The sequence below is a fragment of the Phyllostomus hastatus genome, unplaced genomic scaffold (assembly GCF_019186645.2).
Source record: "Phyllostomus hastatus isolate PE091 unplaced genomic scaffold, TTU_PhHast_1.1 phas_contig_495, whole genome shotgun sequence".
In the NCBI taxonomy this organism is placed as follows: Eukaryota; Metazoa; Chordata; class Mammalia; order Chiroptera; family Phyllostomidae; genus Phyllostomus; species Phyllostomus hastatus.
In genome coordinates, this window is record NW_025333895.1 from 10,117,400 (window position 1) to 10,137,320 (window position 19,921).

The 19,921-nt window shown below is 60.0% G+C and overlaps 1 protein-coding gene across 9 annotated transcripts in view; it reads left to right on the plus strand.

Annotated features, from left to right (window-relative positions):
• The window catches only part of CACNA1B (calcium voltage-gated channel subunit alpha1 B), a 126,005-nt gene that overhangs the window by 91,309 nt on the left and 14,775 nt on the right, over window positions 1–19,921 (plus strand). For all 9 annotated transcript variants that reach the window (XM_045846035.1, XM_045846036.1, XM_045846037.1 and 6 more), the window contains 7 exons: window positions 374–490; window positions 748–813; window positions 2,115–2,206; window positions 4,036–4,180; window positions 10,605–10,732; window positions 15,101–15,197; window positions 17,650–17,758. In XM_045846035.1, the coding sequence (XP_045701991.1) occupies window positions 374–490; window positions 748–813; window positions 2,115–2,206; window positions 4,036–4,180; window positions 10,605–10,732; window positions 15,101–15,197; window positions 17,650–17,758 (754 nt within the window). The remainder of the gene's footprint in view (window positions 1–373; window positions 491–747; window positions 814–2,114; window positions 2,207–4,035; window positions 4,181–10,604; window positions 10,733–15,100; window positions 15,198–17,649; window positions 17,759–19,921) is intronic.

The following is a 19,921-nucleotide window of genomic DNA, read 5'->3' on the forward strand; positions in this document are numbered from 1 at the left end:
CCTTCAGAGGCGCCCCTGGGAGAAGCAGCCCTGCCCAGCGCCCGGACTGTCGGTGGTGTCCCACACAGGTGACAGCAGCCCCACCCGGCAGCAGGGAGCCACTTGGGAGACCTCTCTGTCCCTCCCGGCAGGTGGGGTCGGTCTCTGACCTGCTGCATGAGAATGGGTTTGTGACGACACGCTTCACAGAAGGGTTTCTCGTGGCTGACAGCTGCTTAGACCGAAGCGATGACTGTGTTTTAATCTCTCTCTCCACCCATCTTCCTCTTGGGACCACCAGGGTGCTGGGGGAGGTGGGTGGGGAGCAGCTCGGCTGCCACTGATGAGCCAGAGGCTGACTTCGGAAGGTCAGAGAACGACCTTCTTTCCACAGAACAACTTCATCAACCTCAGCTTCCTGCGCCTCTTCCGCGCCGCCCGGCTCATCAAGCTGCTGCGCCAGGGCTATACCATCCGCATCCTGCTCTGGACCTTCGTGCAGTCCTTCAAGGTGAGGCCTGGCCCGGCTCGGAGGGCTGGGGCCGGTGTGCACACCTGTCAGCACCTGCCGTCCTGGTGGTGTTTCTGAGGACTCGCATGTTATCCGCAGAGTATACTGTTGACACTCCCAGCACTCTGGGTGGGCCCTGCTGTTTCGCTGGAGGAACCAGGCAGTCGCCTGGGGGAGGGGCTTGGCCAGTGGGGTGGGTCTGGGGTCGTTCCGTCTGCCCACAGACCCGGGGCTGACCCCCTCCCCGCGCCCTACAGGCCCTGCCCTACGTGTGCCTGCTGATCGCCATGCTGTTCTTCATCTACGCCATCATCGGCATGCAGGTGCGCACGCCCTCTGGGCCGCAGTAGGGCCAGGCCATGGCCCTCAGGGGAGTAGTGGCGGGCTGACCCTTAGCAGACACTTCTGTGAGCAGGTGCCACGTAAGCACTTGGGGAGCCTGACCCTGAGAGAGACTGGTGTGGGTGAGGAGTGCCTGCTCTTAGGGGTGTCCCAGGTGCATGGTAGAGGGGCCGCTGGGCCCCAAGGTTCATGAGTGTCCGAGCTCGGCCGGGGGAGCAGCAGCTGGTCACTGCCTTGGTCTGGCAGCAGTTCCGAGGGACAGCCCTCCACTCCTTTGCGGGGACAGGTGTCCGAAGTTCGCAGGGTCAGATCCCTTCCCGGCGTATGTCGTGTCTACCTCGCACAATGTAGGCTGCCTTCACTCGGCCAGGGAACGCTGTGTCCATTATTCAGGAAAATGGAAAAGATAAGAGCAGTGTCCCCATTACAAACCTCTGTCATCTGGCCACTTCCCACGGAGGGGTGGCAGGCAGGTGGGCCCAGAGGCGAATGTGGTGGGAAGGCCAGTGTGTTCAAGGTGAGCTGAGCACGGGAGTTTGAAGTCCGTCTGGTACTGAAGAGTCGTCCTGCTTGCCAGGGCCCGAACCTGACACTCTGAGACGAGCACGCTATTCCTGCTGTGGGCCGGCTTTGCAGAAACATAAAGTCGGGGGGTTTGCTTTCAATGGATTGTGACAATTCATACATTTTCCAGCTAGATTCCAGATTTTTAAAATTAGATTTTATTTATTTTGAGAGGAGAAGGGAAGGAGAAAGAGAGGGAGGGAACATCCATGTGTGGTTGCACCTCGTGCGCCCCCCACTGGGGACCTGGCTCGCAACCCAGGCCTGGGCCCTGACTGGGAATCGGACTGGTGACCCTTTGGTTCACAGGACTGTGCTCAATCCACTGAGCCACACCAGCCAGGGCTCTAGATTCCAGATTTTAAGCTAAGAACGGTTACTGACACATTCGCATTTTGAACCTTGAAAAAAAATAAACTGAAACGTAGAAAAAGCCCATGGTGGCATTTGCCCAGAAATTTGGAGAGAAGCTGTGGCCTGACCTACCAGAGCAGTTGCCGGTACAGTCCTGTGTGCCGCCCGAGGCTGTCTGCCTGGCTCCCGGTACCCCTCCTGGAGGTCACCTGGCCCGCAGGAGGCTTCCTCTGGGCCCTGCCCCGACCCACGGGCAGTCAGCCAGGCAGCCCCTGTCGCCGGTCACACGCACACCCTCCGTGCCCGGCCCCGGCCCCGGCTCCAGGAGCAGCGGGCTGGCCTGTAGCCTGCGCTCCCGTTCCAGGTGTTCGGGAACATCGCTCTGGACGATGACACCAGCATCAACAGGCACAACAACTTCCGGACGTTTCTGCAAGCCCTGATGCTGCTGTTCAGGTGTGTGGTGTGGGAGGTCGCCTTGTTCTGCTGTCTGCTCCTAAGGGCTCCTGGGCAGGGAACGCCCCGCAGACAGGTCACCTGGGGGCCCGGGCCGGGTGGGCCTCCCCACCTTGTTGTTGCTCCGGGCTGCAGCCGAGAGGCCGCCCGAGAAGCTGCCGCCACAGAGGTCTGGGAGGACAGAGACACCCGCAGGGCCTTGGATGGTGTGCTGGCCTCAGGCCCTCTGGTCTCGCACCTCCTGACTGCAGGGACCTGTGGGCTCGGAGAAGCTGGGCAGCAGGGAGCCGCCGATGACACAGGGTAGAGCTCAGTGACCCAAGGCCCTGGTGGGCCCACACTGCTGGTTGGAGGGCATCTCCATTCGCCTCGGTTGCTCAAGGAGCTGCCGTGCCCTAGGCTCTGGGGGGCGGCCCAGCCCCATGGTGGAGCCCCAAGGGGCACAGGGCTTGTTTCAGGCTCAGGCCTCCCAGGAGGATGGCCTCGGCACCCTGGTCCCGCCGTTCTCGGGCTCTTCTGAGGCTGGGGGCTGCTGGTGTTCCCAGTATGAGAACAGAGGAGGAGGCACAAGGGATGGGGAGGGGCTGTGTCTTGCAGCCTCCAGAGTGTTCCCCACCCCGTGACGAGCAGGAAGGAAGAGCTTGGTAGAGGGACATCAGACCCTGCCCACCTGCCTGAGGGTTTCTGAGTTGGGCGGCTGCGGGTCTGCCCTGGGGCCCGGCTCCAGTTCTTCTCTGGCTGGGGGCAACCTCCGACCTCACTGGGTGGGCTGAGCTGTGTGGGGACAGTCCTCTGACCCTCGGTCTCTGTTTCAGAGGAGCGAGTCCCCTGAGGCCCGCACTTGCCCCGCATGGCATCTGTCCTCTGAACTTTGGCTAGGCCATTAATTCTTCTCAGCCACTGATATCCCTCCCGCGCCATGAAAGATCCGAGGCATGCCTCAGGTGTGGGCCTGGGTTTCAAGCCTTCAGTCTCAAAGGTCTCTCTTCCTCCCGGATCCTTGGGTCACATGTGGGCACCCTCACCCATCAGGTGTGGCACAGGCTGAACTGCCTCCCTGTAGAAGGCCCCTCGTCCCTGGTCACCATCAGTGGGCACCAGGCCCAGCTTCTGCCCAGGTGGGACACACAGGTGCACAGAGGGGACCCAGGCCTCTGGCCTGCCTGGGGCTCTGCTGTGCACCTGGCCTCTGTGGCTGGTTGCCTTGGAGGGCCCTTCAGGTGGCTGCACAGGGTGGGGGGTTTGAGGTGAGTTCAGGGAGCAGTGGAGGCCAGCGTGGCTGGCGTGGCTGAGCAGGACGGCCTTCGGGGTCAGGAGGGGCAGGCAGCAGGCCCCATGGGGCTGTGGGCAGTCACGTGATCTTGGCTTCTGCTGTGAGTGGCGAGACCTGGCCTGTTTCTCATGGCCCTGCAGGCCGCGGGACGGGGCAGGTGTTGGGAAGAGACTGCAGCAACTCAGGGTGGCGGTTGCTGTTGAGCCCGGGTGGCAGGAAGTGCTAAGGTTTGTTTCTCGCTGGGAGATGAGCTGATGGACGGACAGGATGTGGTGAGAGGGAGAGGCAGGAGGCAGGTGATGGCTGGAGGGGCCCGGCCGGCCGTGAGGGGGCGGGAAGTCTGGCGGGCCAAGGTGGCTCTGTAGTGCCCGGCGGGGTGCCTGGTGCGGCTCCCTCCTGGCCTCCTGGCCTCCGGGTTGCTTTTGTACTGAAACGAGCCATTGGAAGGTCTGCTGCCCAAGGGCTCTGTTCTGGAAGGAGCCGCCTGTGACCCAGACCTCTTGGCTGTGGTTCTCTGTGGGCGGGTACCCAGGCCTCACCACGCCCCTCTCCTCAGGAGCGCCACCGGCGAGGCCTGGCACGAGATCATGCTGTCTTGTCTCAGCAACCAGGCCTGTGATGAGCACGCCAACGCCACTGAGTGCGGCAGCGACTTCGCCTACTTTTACTTTGTCTCCTTCATCTTCCTATGTTCCTTCCTGGTGAGTTCGCCGTGGTGCCCGCCAGGCCCGTGTCCCATCTCAGTCCTTCCTGGGGCCCCGTCTCATGACCTGGGTCACACTGCGAGCTGATTCTTCAGACACGACCACCTTATGTGCCCTGAAGGGACCACCCAGCGGTGAGCGCCACAGAGCCTTGCCCTGGCTGCTACGCCACGGGTGTCAGGCCCTGCCTTGGTGCAGGGGCTGAGCCGTGCGGAGCCCGTGGGGTTTGGTTGGAGCAGTCACTGGGCTGGCAACAGACTGGATTTCATTCCAGGATTTCATCGGGAGCCTCCGGGGGACGAGAGCAGGGGTGGGACATGGTCTGCTTGCCCTGTCAGGGCCTTGTTCTGCTGCTGCTGCTGGTCAGGGGAGCGTGGAGGGAGCAGGGACAATGGGTGGCAGTGGCCTAGAGCAGGGTTGCAGGGAGTGTGTCAGTGCCGCCAGGCTGCAGTCTAAGGGTGGAGCTGGCAGGAGGGGTGACGGAGGAACAGCTGTGTCCTAAGGTTTCCCAGGTGAATGGGAGGACAAAAGCAGCAGGGATGGGACTGGGGAGGGAAGCACCAGGGACGCCTTGCAGACCTCTGGGCCGCAGGTGTCGGCACGTCCTCAGTAGTGTTTGGCTTGTCTTTGGGGCCAGATGACGTTCCCCTGGCCCTGGTACCCAGACCGTGGTCCAGAGACCCCTGGCTGAAGCCCCACCCGGACTCCAGCAGAATGCAGAATCCAGGGCCTCAGAAACTCCCTGTGTCAGGGTCTCCAGGAGAGGGGCCCAAGGGTCTGGGTCTTCACACACTTCGCACGTGATTCTGTGTGCCCCCGACTCTAAGAAGCCCAGGCAGAGTGTGATTTGAGAAACTGAAGACTGAGGCAGCTCCGCAGGCACCTGGGACGGGAGCCACCTGGGGACGGGAGCCACCTGGGGATGGGAGCGCCGGCCCAGAGGTGGAGAAGCTGTCAGGGAGGCCGGTGGAGACCCGGGGGCAGCGCTCCACAGCCGAGGGAGGAGATGTCGACACAGGAAAGGCTGTCGGGCAGTGAAGGAAGATGAGCCTGGCTGAGAGGTGCCCACTGGATGAGGGGAGGTGGAGGCCACCGTGGTGGTCATGAGGACAGGCGTTTGCGATGCGGGACCCGGCCTCCCGCAGCAGGCTCATGCCATGAGCAGTGCCGAGCAGTGTGGCGAGAGCAGACATGGCGTGTCCGTGGCCACGACTGAGCAGGGCCAGCCACACTCACTCCTTGGTGCTGTGGGCAGAGAAGGGTGTGGTCTGGACTTGGGGTTTCCCAGGCAAGTCTAAGGGGGGAGAGGAGGGTCATGTGAGGGATTTCAGTACCGGATCCAGGAGCAAAGCTGGGGACAGAGGGAGGGGACTGGGGGTGGGGGTGCAGGGCCCCGGATTGAGGACCTCGTGTGGAGCACAAGTGTCAGGGGAAGGGAGCCAGAAGAATAGGCGACACGGGCCAGGAGTGGGACAGCCCGAGTTAGGACTTTTGCAGGCAGTAGAGGTATCTCTGGTAAGGGCCAAGTTTGGCATTCAGTCGATGGAATAAGGAGCTGAGATGATGGTGGGCGGGGCATGGGAGGCCAAGGAGCAGAGAGGCCAGGCTGGAACTGCCTCGCGTCTGTGTGCATTAACAACCACAAGGATGATAAGAGTCACGTTTCATCCGGAAAAGCAACCCAGGCACCAGATCTCCCCTGAGGGAGGGGAGAAGTTTGTAGGTTCTGAGCACGGAAGAGCAGGGTCGTGTTTTCTCAAGAGGACGGCGGGGAGGGGCACGTCCACGTCACAGCTGGAGCCAGAAGAGAACACCCAGGACGAAGACGTGAGGGCTTCCGCTGAGGGTAGACTGAGTCCTGAAGGTGCGGTGAAGGTGGGGTGGTTGGCAGAGGTGTGTGTTTGGGACAGATGAGCTTGCATGTTGACAAAGGAATACAGAAAAGTCTAAAAAACTGTTTCACTAATTGCCAGAAACCAAGCAGAGAAAGTTCATGTTGGGGTCACCCTCCCTCTGATCCCTAAAAGACTCTTTTTTTAAAATCCTGACCCAAGAACATGCTTATTGATTTTAGAGAGAAGGGAAGGGAGGGAGAGAAACATCGATCAGTTGCCTCTCATACGCATCCCCACAGGGGACTGAACCTGCAACCTAGGCATGTGCCCTGACTGGGAATCAAACCTGTGACCTTTCACCCTTCGGGATGACACTCCAACCAACTGGGCCACACTGGACAGGTCTCAGAAGACCTTTTGTGGGCAGCAGGGAGGGCAGGCTTTCTGGAGAGTCAGTGCCTTATAGGTAGTGGGGCTTTGGTCTCCATGCATTTCAGACACCAGATGCTGTAGGAGCCCTGGCTGTAGACTTGAGCACACCCTAGGGAGGCCCGGCCCCCCCAGGCTCCTGGCTGCAGGTGAAGCCCCGCAGAAGCCAGATTTGTGGTGACTTGCCACCCACAAGACCCACACTCCCTGCACGTGCTCAGGATGAGTTGGGGAATCCCCTGGATTCCGATGTCACTTTTCCCTGTAGAAGTGGGCATTTGGTGGCCGCTGTCCCAATGGGCCTTTTTGTCACCTGAAGCAGAGAAGGGAACAGGCTGGAAGCAGTCCTCCTGGCCCCACACTGTTGGCTCTAGGTCTGTTGGGTGACTTGTGCCCAGAGTCCCTCAGGTCTGGTTTGGTCTGACAGAGAAGTGATGGCGGTAAAAACGGGATTGTGATTTGGGGATGTCTGGCAGGACCAGGTTAGGTTGGGATCCAGCCACCTGGATCTGAGGAGAGGTGGGCAGGACAGCCCGCTCACAGTGACTAACTTAGATGCCGTGCCGAGTCTCACGGATTCCTGAAGATGATGAGCCGGGGATGGGCATCACCCTCATCACCGTGAACAATCGGGTGCTCAGAAGCGTTAAATGCCGTGGTTGGCCTGTCCACGCTATTGCACCAAGCTATTGCAATGGACAAATTCCTAGAAGGACACAAATCACTGTAACTGACTCAAGAAGAAACAGAAAATCCAGGTAGACCTGTGACAAGTGATGAGTTTGAATCACTAATGAAAAACACCCTCTAAAAACGAAGTCCAGGGTGGGATGCATCACTGGTGAACCCGACTGAACAGTAAAGGAGGAATCAGCACCCGTCTCTCGCACACTCTCCTGACAGAATGGGGGAGGAGGAAACACTTATGGACTCATTCTGTGAAGTCAGTGCCATCTTGTCACAAAACCAGACAAAGACATGACCAGAGGAGAAAACCGCACACGTCCTGCGTGAATGTAGGTGTGAATGTCCCGAACAGGACGCCTAGGCTGACTTTATCAACACAGAGGGTCACAAACCACGGCCCGGTGGACCCTCTCAGGGATGCAGGGACGGAGCAGCACACGAAAGTCAACCAATCTAATAAGCCCCACTAATGAGGAAAAACCCACGTGGTCATTGCAATAGATGCAGAAACAGCACTTGCAAAATTAAAGACACTTTCATGATAAAAGCACTGAACAAGAAAAAGGGAACTTCCTGAACATGATAAAGAGCTTTCATGCAAATGCACAGCTGACCTCATATTCCATTTGGAAAGACTATCAGCTTAAGCCTGAAGAAGACATGAAGGCATCTGAATGAAGAGGACTTGCAGATGACATTGTTGCACACAAACAAAATCCCAAAGTGCGCGCACACGCTCTCACCAGAGCACCGTTATCTCTAAGAAAGGAGTTTGCCAAAGTTCCAAGCACAGAATGAGCACACGATAATCGGTGTGTTTCTGCACACCAGCAGCAAACAACCTGAAAAGGAAGTCGAGAAATAAACCTATTCCCGGTCGTATCCACAGGAATAAAATGCGTGGGAGGAGGTGAAAGACTTGCACACTGAAAACTGCAAACGTTACTGAAAGCAGCACAAGGAAACCTGACTGAGTGGATAGGCGTCCCTGTCTGTGAGTCAGAAGGTGACAGCGCCCCACAGCGGCTGGCAGGTGTCATACCCGCCCCCCATCAGGATCCCAGCAGCTTTTTTTGGCAGAACTGGAAACGCCTGTTCTGAAATTCATATGGAATTTCAAGGAGCCCAAACAGCCGACACAATCTTGAAGAAGAAAAACAGAACATGCACATTTCCCGACGACTTAAGTATAAAGCTCCTGTAAGCAAAACAGTGTGGCCACATAGAAATTTTTGCCCAGGAGGCCATGGCTGCTCCGTGTGGGACTAATGGTTTCCTCAACCGGTGGTGCCGCGACAGCTGGCCCTCTGTGTGCAAACGGGTGAAGTGGGCTGCTCACCTCATCCACTTGTGCAAGCAACTCAAAACCAATTCGAGACCCAAATATAGCAGCTTAAACTGTAAAACTCTTACAAGGAAATGCAGAAAAAAAAATCTAGACCTCAGACTTACCAAAATCATGAGCATCATGAAACAGATAAGCTAAAGTAGTCAAAATTGAAAACTTTTTTGCATCACAATACATTGTCAATATGTGAAAAACAGTCTCTAAGGACTAGGAGAGAATGTTTTTACCCATCACTTATCTTAGAGGGGGTTAATATCCAGAATATATAAAGAACCCGGTAGCTCAACAACCAGAAGACAAGCAACCATATAAAAATGGGCAAAGACTCAGAACAGACCTTTTTTCAGAGAGAAAATACCAGGGGCCGCCGAGAGCGTGAAGACGCTCCCCGCCTCCGCGCTGGAAATGCAGGTCCCAGCGACAGCGAGATACTGCTCGCGGCCATGGGGTGGCGGTTGTGGTGGGTTTTTCACGGGAAATAACAAGCGGTGGCAAGAACAAGGAAAATAGGAACTCGTGCATTTCCAGGGAGGAATGTGAAACGGCAGCGGCGTCCGAAAGGACAGTGTAGACTTTCCCCCCAAGTTAAGCACAGATGTGCCGACCGCACGGCCCAGCAGTTCCCCGCGGGAGAAGTGAGATGTCCTCGCCGACTTGTACGGGACGTCCACAGCGGCTTCAGCCGAGAGCAAGAGGCGGCAACCGCCCGGCGTCGTCAGAGGGGGAGCGGAGGGACAGCCGCGGCCTCTGCCCGTGCGCCACGCAGCCCCGGACGGGAGTGGGCCTCCGCCGCCGCCGCCGCCGCCGTGCGAGGGACTCCCCGGAACACCAGGCCGAGTGCAGAAGCTGGCTGGACCCCGGAGGCCGTGCTGCACGGTTGACTCGTTGTGTGGGAAGTACCCGAACACACCACTGGACGGATACCGCGGGAGGCTGGCGGTTTCCAGCATGGGAGGAGGGGAAGGGGCTGCAGGAGGCGCCCTCCGGGTCCGGGAACAGTGTGGAGCCAGGGGCCGGGCGGGTGCGCCGCGTTGTGCACGTGCCGAAGGCCGCTGACCCTGCTCTTCAAAATGGGCCTCCCGTGAGCAAGCCTTCAAGCGTGCGGCCCCAGGCCCCACTGCCGCCCTGGAAGGCTCGCTCAGAGCGGAGGAAGGGGATGGCGGGGCGGTGCTGGTGGTGGCGGGGGACCTGACAGCAGCATGGACTGTGGTCAAGAGATGAGAGGCCTGATTCAGACCCGGCCTAGAGTCAAGAGCGAAAGCCTTCGGAGGTTCACTATGCTTAGTGTCAGACCTCTGCGGCTGCGGCCGCTGACGGGCCGGGGGGCGGAGGAGCAGCGGGGTGGGCGGGGCGGGGTTAGGGCCCAGGTGGGGGAGGAGCCGAGGGGCTGGTGCGGGCGGGGCGTGGAGGAGGAGCAGCGGCGGGGGGCTGGGCGGGGGAGGAGCCACGGCCTGGGCGGTGGAGGCGGAGCTGCAGCGGCTGGGGTAGGGGAGGAGCAGGGGGTCCGGTGGAGGAGGAGCAGCGGGGGCCAGGGTGGAGGAGGGGCTGGTGGGGGAGGAGCAGCGGGGCCTGTGGAGGAGGAGCAGCAGGACAGGTGGGGGAGGAGCGGAGGGGCTGGTGCGGGCGGAGCCGCGGTCTGGGCGGTGGAGGCGGAGCTGCAGCGGCCGGGGGTAGGGGAGGAGCGGAGGGGCGGGTAGGGGAGGAGCAGCGGGGCCTGTGGAGGAGGAGCAGCAGGGCAGGTGGAGGAGGAGCAGTGGGGGCCCGGTTCGGGGGGAGCAGAGGGGCGGGTAGGGGAGGAGCAGCGGGGCAGGTGGGGGAGGAGCCGCGGTCTGGGCGGTGGAGGAGGAGCAGCGGGGCAGGTGGGGGAGGAGCCGCGGTCTGGGCGGTGGAGGAGGGGCAGCAGCGGCCGGGGGTAGGGGAGAGCCGAGGGGCTGGTCCGAGGGGCTGGTCGGAGAGGAGCAGTGGGCTGGGCTGCGGGGAGATGGCTCCGGACAGGCTCTGGCCTAGTCGGTTGAGCTCTGTCTCCTGGATGTTCCCCGCAGACTTCGGCTGGAGGGCTCGGGGTGCCGGGAGGGCAGGCTGAGGTCTCTGTGTGTCACCTCTTCTCCTTCCTGTCCTGCAGATGTTGAACCTCTTTGTGGCTGTGATCATGGACAATTTTGAGTACCTTACGCGGGACTCTTCCATCCTAGGGCCTCACCACCTGGACGAGTTCATCAGGGTCTGGGCTGAGTACGACCCGGCTGCGTGGTGAGTGAGGCGCCCTGCTCCCGGGGCCTGGGACCCAGGATCCCCACTCCCTGTGGGATGGCGCTCATCTTCCTCTTGGGCGGTGCTCTCCTTCTCACCCTCCCTGCACTTGTGGAAGCTCCCCACGCTCCGAAATTCTCTCTGAATCCTCAGCCCAGCCCTTAGGATGTTACCTGGGGGTCTCTAAACATTTTCAGGGCATTTGTGAGGCTCAGGGCCCTTACTGGGTGGCCCATCATCATGGTTCCTGGAGACAGCTGGGGGCCATCTCCTGGGCCTCCGTGGGCCCCGGGGCGCTCTGCCCTCTCTCTGGGGGATAGGAGCCATGTGCCCCTCTGCATCCACAGCTCAGGCTGCTAATGGTGGGTGCTCGGTGAGCTTTTACTGAGACGGGATGAGCTGCCAGGAGGGGTGTCGTGTGTGTTTCAGTGCGGTGGGAAGACTGTGCCTGTCATTTGAGTGAGGGGGTTCGTTTCCAAGGGGAGCAAGGATCTCATGAAGGTGGTTTGGGGTCAGAAGCTGGTTGGAGACCGCGTTTCCTGGGAGAGTCCCACACGCCTGTGGCGCACTCGTGTGTGGGTCCCGCCTGTGTGTGTGTCATTACTCATTCACCTGCATCTTCACACGTTCACATCTCAGGATGGAGCTGGAGTGGAGTGAGGGCAGGGAGGGGCCGAGAGACCTGACTCCCAGGTGTGCACGGGCCCACACACATGTCCTGCCCTGTCCTCGAGTGGCCCCTGTGCGGCGGAGGCCTGAGGCAGGGGCTCATGCCCCTGTGGTGAGTGAGCACTGGAAGCTCCGCATGTAGAGGGTGCCTGGGGCGTTCTGACCCCCGGCCCCCGCACCCCCTCATCAGCCACCTTCCTGAAGGTGCCACCCTGTCCATGTCTTGGGGTGTTTCCGGTAGTGGAACCCCACGGTTCTCACCCAGTGGGACACAGGCACTGCCTCAAGCCATGTTTCGTGGTGCGCGAGGCTGAGTTCGTGGCCCAGAGAGGCCTGTTATCCTGTCTGAGGGGCCATCACAGGTTCTCTGGTCGGGAAGGCCCATCGGGTTGGGGGGCAGGGTGGCCGCACTCAGACCCAGCGCCTCTCAGACACAGGCTGCCCAGACTGTGGTGCTGGCAGGAGGAGACTCACTCCGACATGGCCTTAGGGACACTGCTACTTCTCAGCGCGTTTTCTCTGGAGGAGGCTGTGTTGCCAGAAAAACAGATTGTTTGGGATGGGACCTGGGCCAACGAGGAAAGGCAGGTCAGTGCAGGCCTGTGCGGGGAGGACGCTTCCCGGTCGGTGTGAATCGCAAGCCCGGGACCCCCAGGCAGCGCAGGTGGAGCAGAGCAGGTTGCCCAGGAAGCAACCCCGGTCAGACTGGCTGGCGCTCATGCACAGAGCTCCCAGCTGGGGCCCTGGGAGGGCACGGCTGTCAGGGACAGGGACAGAGAAGTGCCAGTGGGGGAGCAGGCAGCCCAGCGGAAGCCCCAGCACAGAGTGGCCCGCCAGCACCCCACAGGACCCCGGTCCACCCAGAGCAGAGGTGCGACCACAGCTCCCACCCACCTCACCGCTCCCATGGTGCCGGGGCTGGAAACACAGGTGGCTTCAGACACCAGGAGGGAAGGCCCAGCAGGGGCCTCTGAGCAGGATGGATGGTGCTTGAAGGCTCACTGGCCTTTGTGACAGATGCCAGGGTGCGGTCCCCTTCAGCCCCCAGGGGACCACTCTGCTGGGTCCTCCTTGGCGAGATTCTGAAACAGCAGCAGGACTTCGTGGAGTTTCTTTGTGTGTGTGTGTTTTCACCCGTGTGACTGTGTGAACTTCCACACAACTGTGCATGTGTGTGTACTGCGTGTGAGCGCCTTTGTATTGGGGGTGTGTCCATGTGCACACATCCTTGTGTGCTGGGGGAGAGGAGGAGGCTCAGAGCCCCTGCTTTCTGTCTGTTGCCCTGCGTGTACCCCCCGCCCCCCGCTATTGCCTCGGAACTTTGTGGTGAGTGGACTCAAAGGGGCACCCCAGCCACGCCCTCTGTGAGTGACATCAGCCCGTCCCGATGCACGTCCACCTGTGCAGTGAGCATGCTGAGCATCCGGTGTGCTGGGGCACGGTGTCCACAGGGTCTCTGTGGAGAGAGGAGCCATCCTGCGAGTCCGGGCTGTGTCTGTGGGGGTGAGTCAGATCGGGTGGGGTCTGACCCCAGTGACGGCGGCAGGATGGTGGACAGGTGGACAGAGCCACAGAGCTGCAGGTGCAAGTGGTAGAAGCTGAGCACGTCTGGCTGAAGGGAGAGACTGCGTGAAACAAGCAGCTTTGACCTTGTTTCATAGACCATGGGGACAGCATTTGAGTCCGAGTGACAGTGTCAGGCCCACAGTTTTGATGTGGTGGTACCTGAGGGGCTTGGTGGCAGCAGAGAGGTGAGGCCAGAACTGGAGGAGACAGGGGCCGGCTCCCTCTGGTCCTTCAAGGTTGGCACGACTTGGGGCAAGGCCAGGTGGGACCTGCTCTTTCCACCTGGTTCCAGAAGTGAGGTCTCACGTTGGGAGCTGATCGGATTGAGAGAACATGGTTCAGGGAAGAGAAGCCAACCCTGGGGCAAGGGGGTCCTTTGTGAGACCCCAGGTTCCAGGGGAGGGCTCTGGCTCAGGGAGGTGGGGACTGTCTGGAGAGCCCCCTGGATTCTAGAAAGCTCACTGTCAGGGGTCCGGTGAGCGCCACCGGGTGGGGTGGGGTTGGTTGTGTGTGTGCGCGGAGCCCACAGACTGCTCCCGGCCCTGCTCCGGGGGCTCCCCACCCAGGCCCCACCAGGGAGCTGCCTGTCCAGCACCTGGCAGGTAGGGCGGGTGGCAGGACGGGCACCTGAGCCTCGGTTGCATAACTTGTGACATTTCCTTTCCAGTTGCCGGATTCATTATAAGGATATGTACAGTTTGTTGCGTTGTATTGCGCCACCCGTTGGCTTAGGGAAGAAGTGCCCTCGTAGGTTGGCCTACAAGGTTTGCAACTTCAGAGCCTCCATCTGACATACTCCTCCCTACCCGAAGCCAAACACAGCACACACTCCCTGCCTGGTTTGGGAATGAGGACACCGCACCTCTGTCCTCCCACCCTGCCCCGCCCCGCCCCGCCCCGCACTACAACTCCTGGATGCTTTAGTCCCCAGCTAACCTCCCTGACCCTCCAGCTGGCCGGGACAGAGCCTGCAACTCAGCGCACACGGCGCTTTCAGGCTGGACGGTGAGCTCCACCGCCGGCTGCTGGGTGGGGGCCAGGGGCCAGGTCTCGCCCAGCTTCCCCTACTACCCTCCAGCTCTCGAGGATGGGCTGATGGTCAGAGAAACTGGAGGCCTAAGGCCCGGAAGAGAGGGCATGGACACAAGCAGACCAGTAGCTGCTGCCCCTCTGGGTCCCAAGAGCCCAACAACCTGGGGTCTCTGGTCCCTAGGGGTGCAAAGGATGGAGAGGGCCCTCCTGCCTCCCCTCCGAATTGATCTGAAGGCTGAGGCTGGGAGCCCTGGGCAGAGGGCCAGGCCCAGTGGCCAGAAAATGACTGTGTCTCTGGGACCCCACACAGGTCCTACAGGCAGGTCCCATGGGTGGTGGTAAGGCTTTAGGCCTATCTCCCTGGGGAAGAGATGGTCGTTGGCCACCGGACACTCCCGAATCTGGAGCCGTAGCCACATGCTGGCCCCTGCCCTACCCCTGGTGCAGTGTGAGGAGGGGGCAAGAGTGGCTGCCCCCACCCCGCGCCCACCCGCAGTCCCCATGTCCTGCCCAGTCCTGACCCCAGCAGCAGCCCTGCCCTGGGCCGGCCTCGGGCGTCTCTGGGCTTGGAGCAGGGACGTGCCTCGTTCAGGGTGTCTGGAGCCCCGGGGCGCCCTGCAGCGCAGCTTCGCTCTGGTTTTCCTGCTTGTTGTGGACTTTCCTCCATTGTCAGCCTGCTGGCTCCCTGGGAAGCAGCCCGAGCGCTAAGGGGAGCTGGGTGTCCGAGGAGGCTCTGGGCTGGCCTCCGGTCCCACAGCCCTGCCGACCTGCTCCCTGCTCTGGAGCGGCTCTTTTCTGATTCGATGCTGCCTGTGGTTTCTGAAAGTGTGAAGCAGACATTAACAACCCAAAGGCGCCCGGATGCAGCCCTTCCTCACCCCTCCATGTTCATTAGCTTGAAGCCACCCGCTCACTGCGGGGCTGGAGTGCAGGGGTGGGGGGCACGAGGGACCGAGCGGAGCAGAGAGGCCCTACTTTCGTGACCATACTTCTAGTATTCACTCCGACACTGGTTAATGGATCTGTTTTCTTTTCTGCTTCCTCCCCCCGCCCCGCCCCCCATGGATCCTCTGCCTCTGCCTCCCTGGGCTGGGCCTCCAGTGGGCGCATCACGTACAGTGACATGTTCGAGATGCTGAAACACATGTCCCCACCCCTGGGGCTAGGGAAGAAATGCCCTGCTCGAGTGGCGTACAAGGTAGACCCTGGCCCTGCTCCCCAGAGGCTGTCTGTGCTGGGGCTGGTCTCCCGTCGCCTGTCGGGGCTTGTCCGTCTGTCTGTATGCCACTCCGCTGTCTCACTGTTTGTTTCTTTTCTCTGCCCCAGCCATCTCTGCTTCTCCCCAGACAGAGGGACACGGACACCGCAGTGGTGTCTTTGCACCGGCCCCTTGTCCCCAGGGTGGCCCCGGGAGCCCTGAGAGGCTCAGGGAGACAGAGACAGAGTGTCCCCTGCCCTTGCTCCCTCCCTCTCCTTCCTGGAATGAGAGCGCAGGCTGGCCTTTGCAGCAGAGGCTTCTGTTCTGGGCGCAGTCCCACCCGCGGGCCTCCCTGGGGAGAGGGGTCTGAGGCGGGAAAGGCACCCAGCCACATACCTGCAGGCATCCCAGGCCTGGTGGCCGCAGCCTGAGAAAAATGCATCTGAAGGGCCTTGTGAGCCCGTGGTGGCCTCGAGGGGAAGGAGGTCAGGGAGAGGCACCCGGCAAGGGTCGCTGCAGAGGGAGCAGCCTCAGGCCCAGGTGGCCCTATGATGCCCCCCTCCCCGCCCCCATCGCTGAGGATGCAGCTGGCTGAGTTGTAGGAAGGGGGTGAACTGAGGGACACCTCTGGGTCTCCCTCCTCACATGGCCCCAGCCCCGAGCCTGCTCCCACCCGCCCATGGATCCTGCCACCCCCCTGGCATCCTGCAGCACCTGCCTCCCGAAAGTCCTCCCACACCCCGTACCCCCAGCAAATGGCCAGCATGTGTCTGGAGCCTTCCTGCTGTCTCCCTCTCTCTGAGTGAGCTTCCCACCAGAGCTTCTGTCTCTCTGGTCCTGTCCACACTGCCTGTCTCTGAGCTCTGCTTCCATCCTGTCTGTCGCCTGGCCCAGCACAGCCTTTGGGGGTGGAGTGGGTGCCTCTGGTGTCTCCCTCAGCCCCCCTGCCTGGCATGAGCATCTGGCTTCTTGGAGGCCCTGCATGCAACACCGCAACCTTGTCCCCAAGAAGGAGAGCTCTGTCCACACCAATACCAGGGCCAGAGGGCTGCAGGGCCCATGGTGGCCTTGGAGCCCCACCCCAGCTGTGCTGGCTGACTCCAAGGTTCTGGGCATGCAGAGGCCAGGATGGAGGGGGTGGATGGGCTTGGCGAGCTGGGGAGGGAGTAGGAGATGCACAGGGTGCTGTGGCCAAGAGGGTCTAGACCCAGCGCACGGAGGTCTGTCTGGCCATCTGCTGCTCGCTGAGATTCCAGGCCCTCTGGGGGAAGGTGCCCTGGATGGAGCCCTCCTCTCTTGGAAATCACCTGCTTTGCTCCTCCTCTGCTGCTCCGTGATCCCTGAGTCCCCTGGAGGGGAACCCCCTGCCTCTCCCATTGCTGCCCAGCGGGTCTGCAGGGATGCCGTGCTTCCTGGTGTGTGCCACACAGGTGCCACGTGAGGTCCTGGGACCATGACCGGATGTCCGAGCGGGGCTTTGCCAGCATTCAGGGACAGGGTCTGGGTTCGTGTCTGCAGGCACGTGCTCCATCAGGCTTAGGATTACATCTGGGGGCAGTGGGTCAGCAGACACAGAGGGCCCTGTGCCCTTATTTCTAGCTCCCGCTCTGTGGAAGGGTCAAGAGGCTGCTGAGAAAGGACAGGTGGGATGTGGTGCCCCTTCGTGCTCGGGACGTTGCAGACACACCTGTACCCCTCTGCCTCTTGGAGACTGAGGAGGGGAAAGGGGACTTCATACCTGCAGGGGCACTGCCCCCAGCTGGTCTGGTTGGAGGACTTGTATTCCTGCAGAATTGCCCGAGCCTGTTCCTGCCAACCCCCGCCCCCACCATCCCGCAGCTGGCCGAGCCCAAGGCCCATGCAGTCCCAGCTCTTCTGGGTCTGCCCACCTGGACCCTGTCTCTCTTCCAGGCCCCTTCCCTGGGTGGCTGGTGAGAGCAGAGCCTCCTTGGGGCTGAGGGCTGCTGCCCAGGCTGTGCTCTCAGCTACCCACCCCTTGTCCGGGCTCCAGCCTGTGGCTGGAAGGGATGGGGTTGGCAGAGGAGTAAGGACAGGGATCTCCACTCCTGTCTGTGGGTTGTCCCAGGGAGCAGCAGCCTTAGTCCTGTGCGCAGATCCGTGCGCCCAGTCATGGCCATGCGCCCTCTGCCCTGCCATGGCCAGAGGGTGCGGAGGTCCTCAGTTGAGGAAGTCTATTGTTTAGAGCTCCTGGCTGGCCCCAGGGTGCGAGTCCTTGCCTGGCCCTATGCTTTTCTGTAGCCAGGAGAGCCCTCGGCTCAGCTCATGGGAGGGAGGAGTCAGGGGTGAATGGGAATGCTGGCAAAACTCCCCTCTATTGGACCTTTCTGTCCCAGACACCTGCAGGGGTCACCTCCAGGGGCCTCCAGCACTGAATGGCCCTGTGGTGGGGCCCCTGGAAGGCCTGGCCCTAACCTGCCCCCCTTGTCCCCAGCGCCTGGTCCGCATGAACATGCCCATCTCCAGCGAGGACATGACTGTCCACTTCACATCCACGCTGATGGCCCTCATCCGGACTGCACTGGACATCAAGCTGGCTCCAGGTGAGCACAGTAGCCTCCGGGCAGAGGTGCTGAGGCAGGGCCCTTCAGAGCCTCCCCCCAGGTGGGGGGCAGGGAGGGGCACAGGGGCCCGTCTGTCCGGGGCACTGGCTTTGTCTCCTGAGGACCACCCTGTGCGCCAGCGCTGCAGCGCCCCCTTTCCATGCCAGGACACTGAGGGCAGTGACGTGGAACGGTCGGTCCAGGTTGCCCAGGCTCTTGCCAGTTGCAGCTGGAGTGTGGCCCGGCCCCATGCCCATGGCCCGTATTACTGCTCTCCTGGCAAGCCCAGTGCAATGTCGGGCCCTCTCCTGAGCTCAGCAAGAAGACCACGTAGTTTGTGAGAAGTCGAAGAGAGAACGAAGCTGTAGCGCGTGCTCCCCACCCTCACCCTGTGTGATGACAGTTTCCCCTTCACACAGAACATTGGAGTCACCAGAGGGGGGCCTGCACCACCCCTGTCCCCCACACCCCCTCCTCCCTGCACTTGTACCCTTGAGCTCGGCTGACTCCTGTGACGGGTGAGTCCAGGCCAGTCTCCACCTTGCACACGAGGTCCTGTCCCTGTCATCTGCTCTGCGTCTCGCCGTGTCACCTTCTGTCTGTACTGGATTGTCTGTCGGTACACAGTCGTGCCATTATGTCTCCCATCTTTAAAAATTCTCTTCCCGCCTATCACCTTCCCTATTTGTCTCCCTCCCTTCATAGCGAACCACTCCTCGAGAGGCTGGTGTGTGTCGCCTCTGGTCTCTCTGTCCCAGTCAGCAGCCGGCTGTCCCCGCAGCACCACATGACTGCTCTCGTTAAGCGCCCCTTGACCTCTACCATCTCAGCCCTCACCACACAGACCTGTCTGCCACATCTTCTCAGCTCCCACGCCCTCCTCCCTGGCCCCCTTTGTGTCTCTTCTGGTTCAGCTGGTCCCCCATTCTCTGACGGCTGTCTCTGTTGTTTCCATCTATTCCCGTGGCTCTCAGCACCGTGAATTCCAGTTTGCTCTCCCAATTCTGTGTGGCTAGTCCAGGCCTCCTTCTGAACCCCTCTGCACCCCAGGTTGTTTGCCCGCTGCACTTGGAGGCCCAGTAGGCTTCCAGAGCTCACTTGCTTGAAGGTGAGCTCCAGAGAGTCTTCGTGGTCTTCCCAGCCCCTCAGTGTAAACTGTTGTTCTAGGGGCTCTAGACGAAAATGTGGGTCATATCTTCTCTTTTGTTTTTTACCCCATTTGCAACCAATATCTGACCTCTTACACTTCTTCTGACTCTACCTTCAAAGTATATCCAGAATATGATCATTTTCCTGCCTTCTCCCACGGAACCTCTTGGTCCAGGCTGCTGTGTGCCAGCCTCTGCCAGGCCGAGGTGCTCTTGCCCCCTTGGCCCTCCTACAGTTTGACGGCCAGAAACATCAAGTTACAAATTAAACTCGTAAAGTTGACAAACCTCTATTGGGATGGATCAAGACAAAAATGAGATAAAAATAACTAATAGCAAAAGAGGAAACATGGCTGCAGACCCTGCCGACACTGAACGGGTAACAAGGAAATGTTACGAACAACGAGATGCCAAAGCCTGGAACTCTAAGGAAATAGGAAAACTCCTTGACACAGACTATCAAGCTTATTCAAGAATAGGTGAACTAAAATATGACTGAATATTACTATATATATATTTTTTTAAGATTTTATTTATTTGTTTTTAGAGAGGGGAAGGGAAGGAGAAAGAGAGGGAGAGAAACATCAGTGTGTGGTTGCCTCTTGCACAGGCCCTACTGGGGGACCTGGCCTGCAACCCAGGCACGTGCCCTGACTGGAAATCGAACCTGTAACCCTTTGGTTCGAAGGCTGGTGCTCAATCCACTGAGCCACACCAGCCAGGGCTTACTATATTTATTAAAGAAATTAATTTCATAGTTAAAAACCTTCCAACAAAGAAAATCCCAGGCCCAGTTAGTTCCATCAGTGAAGTCTGCCAAACATTCATTTAAGAAGGAAGTACTGCCAATTCCATACAAACTCTTCCAGAAAGAAGAAAAATGAAGGTGTTTCTCAACTTATTTTACAAGGCCAGCATTATTTTGCTGTCAAACAGAACAAAGACATTCTGTCAGAAAGTGTCCAGCCATATATTATGAAAAATAGAGACAGTTACTGAAGAAGATACAAGAAAC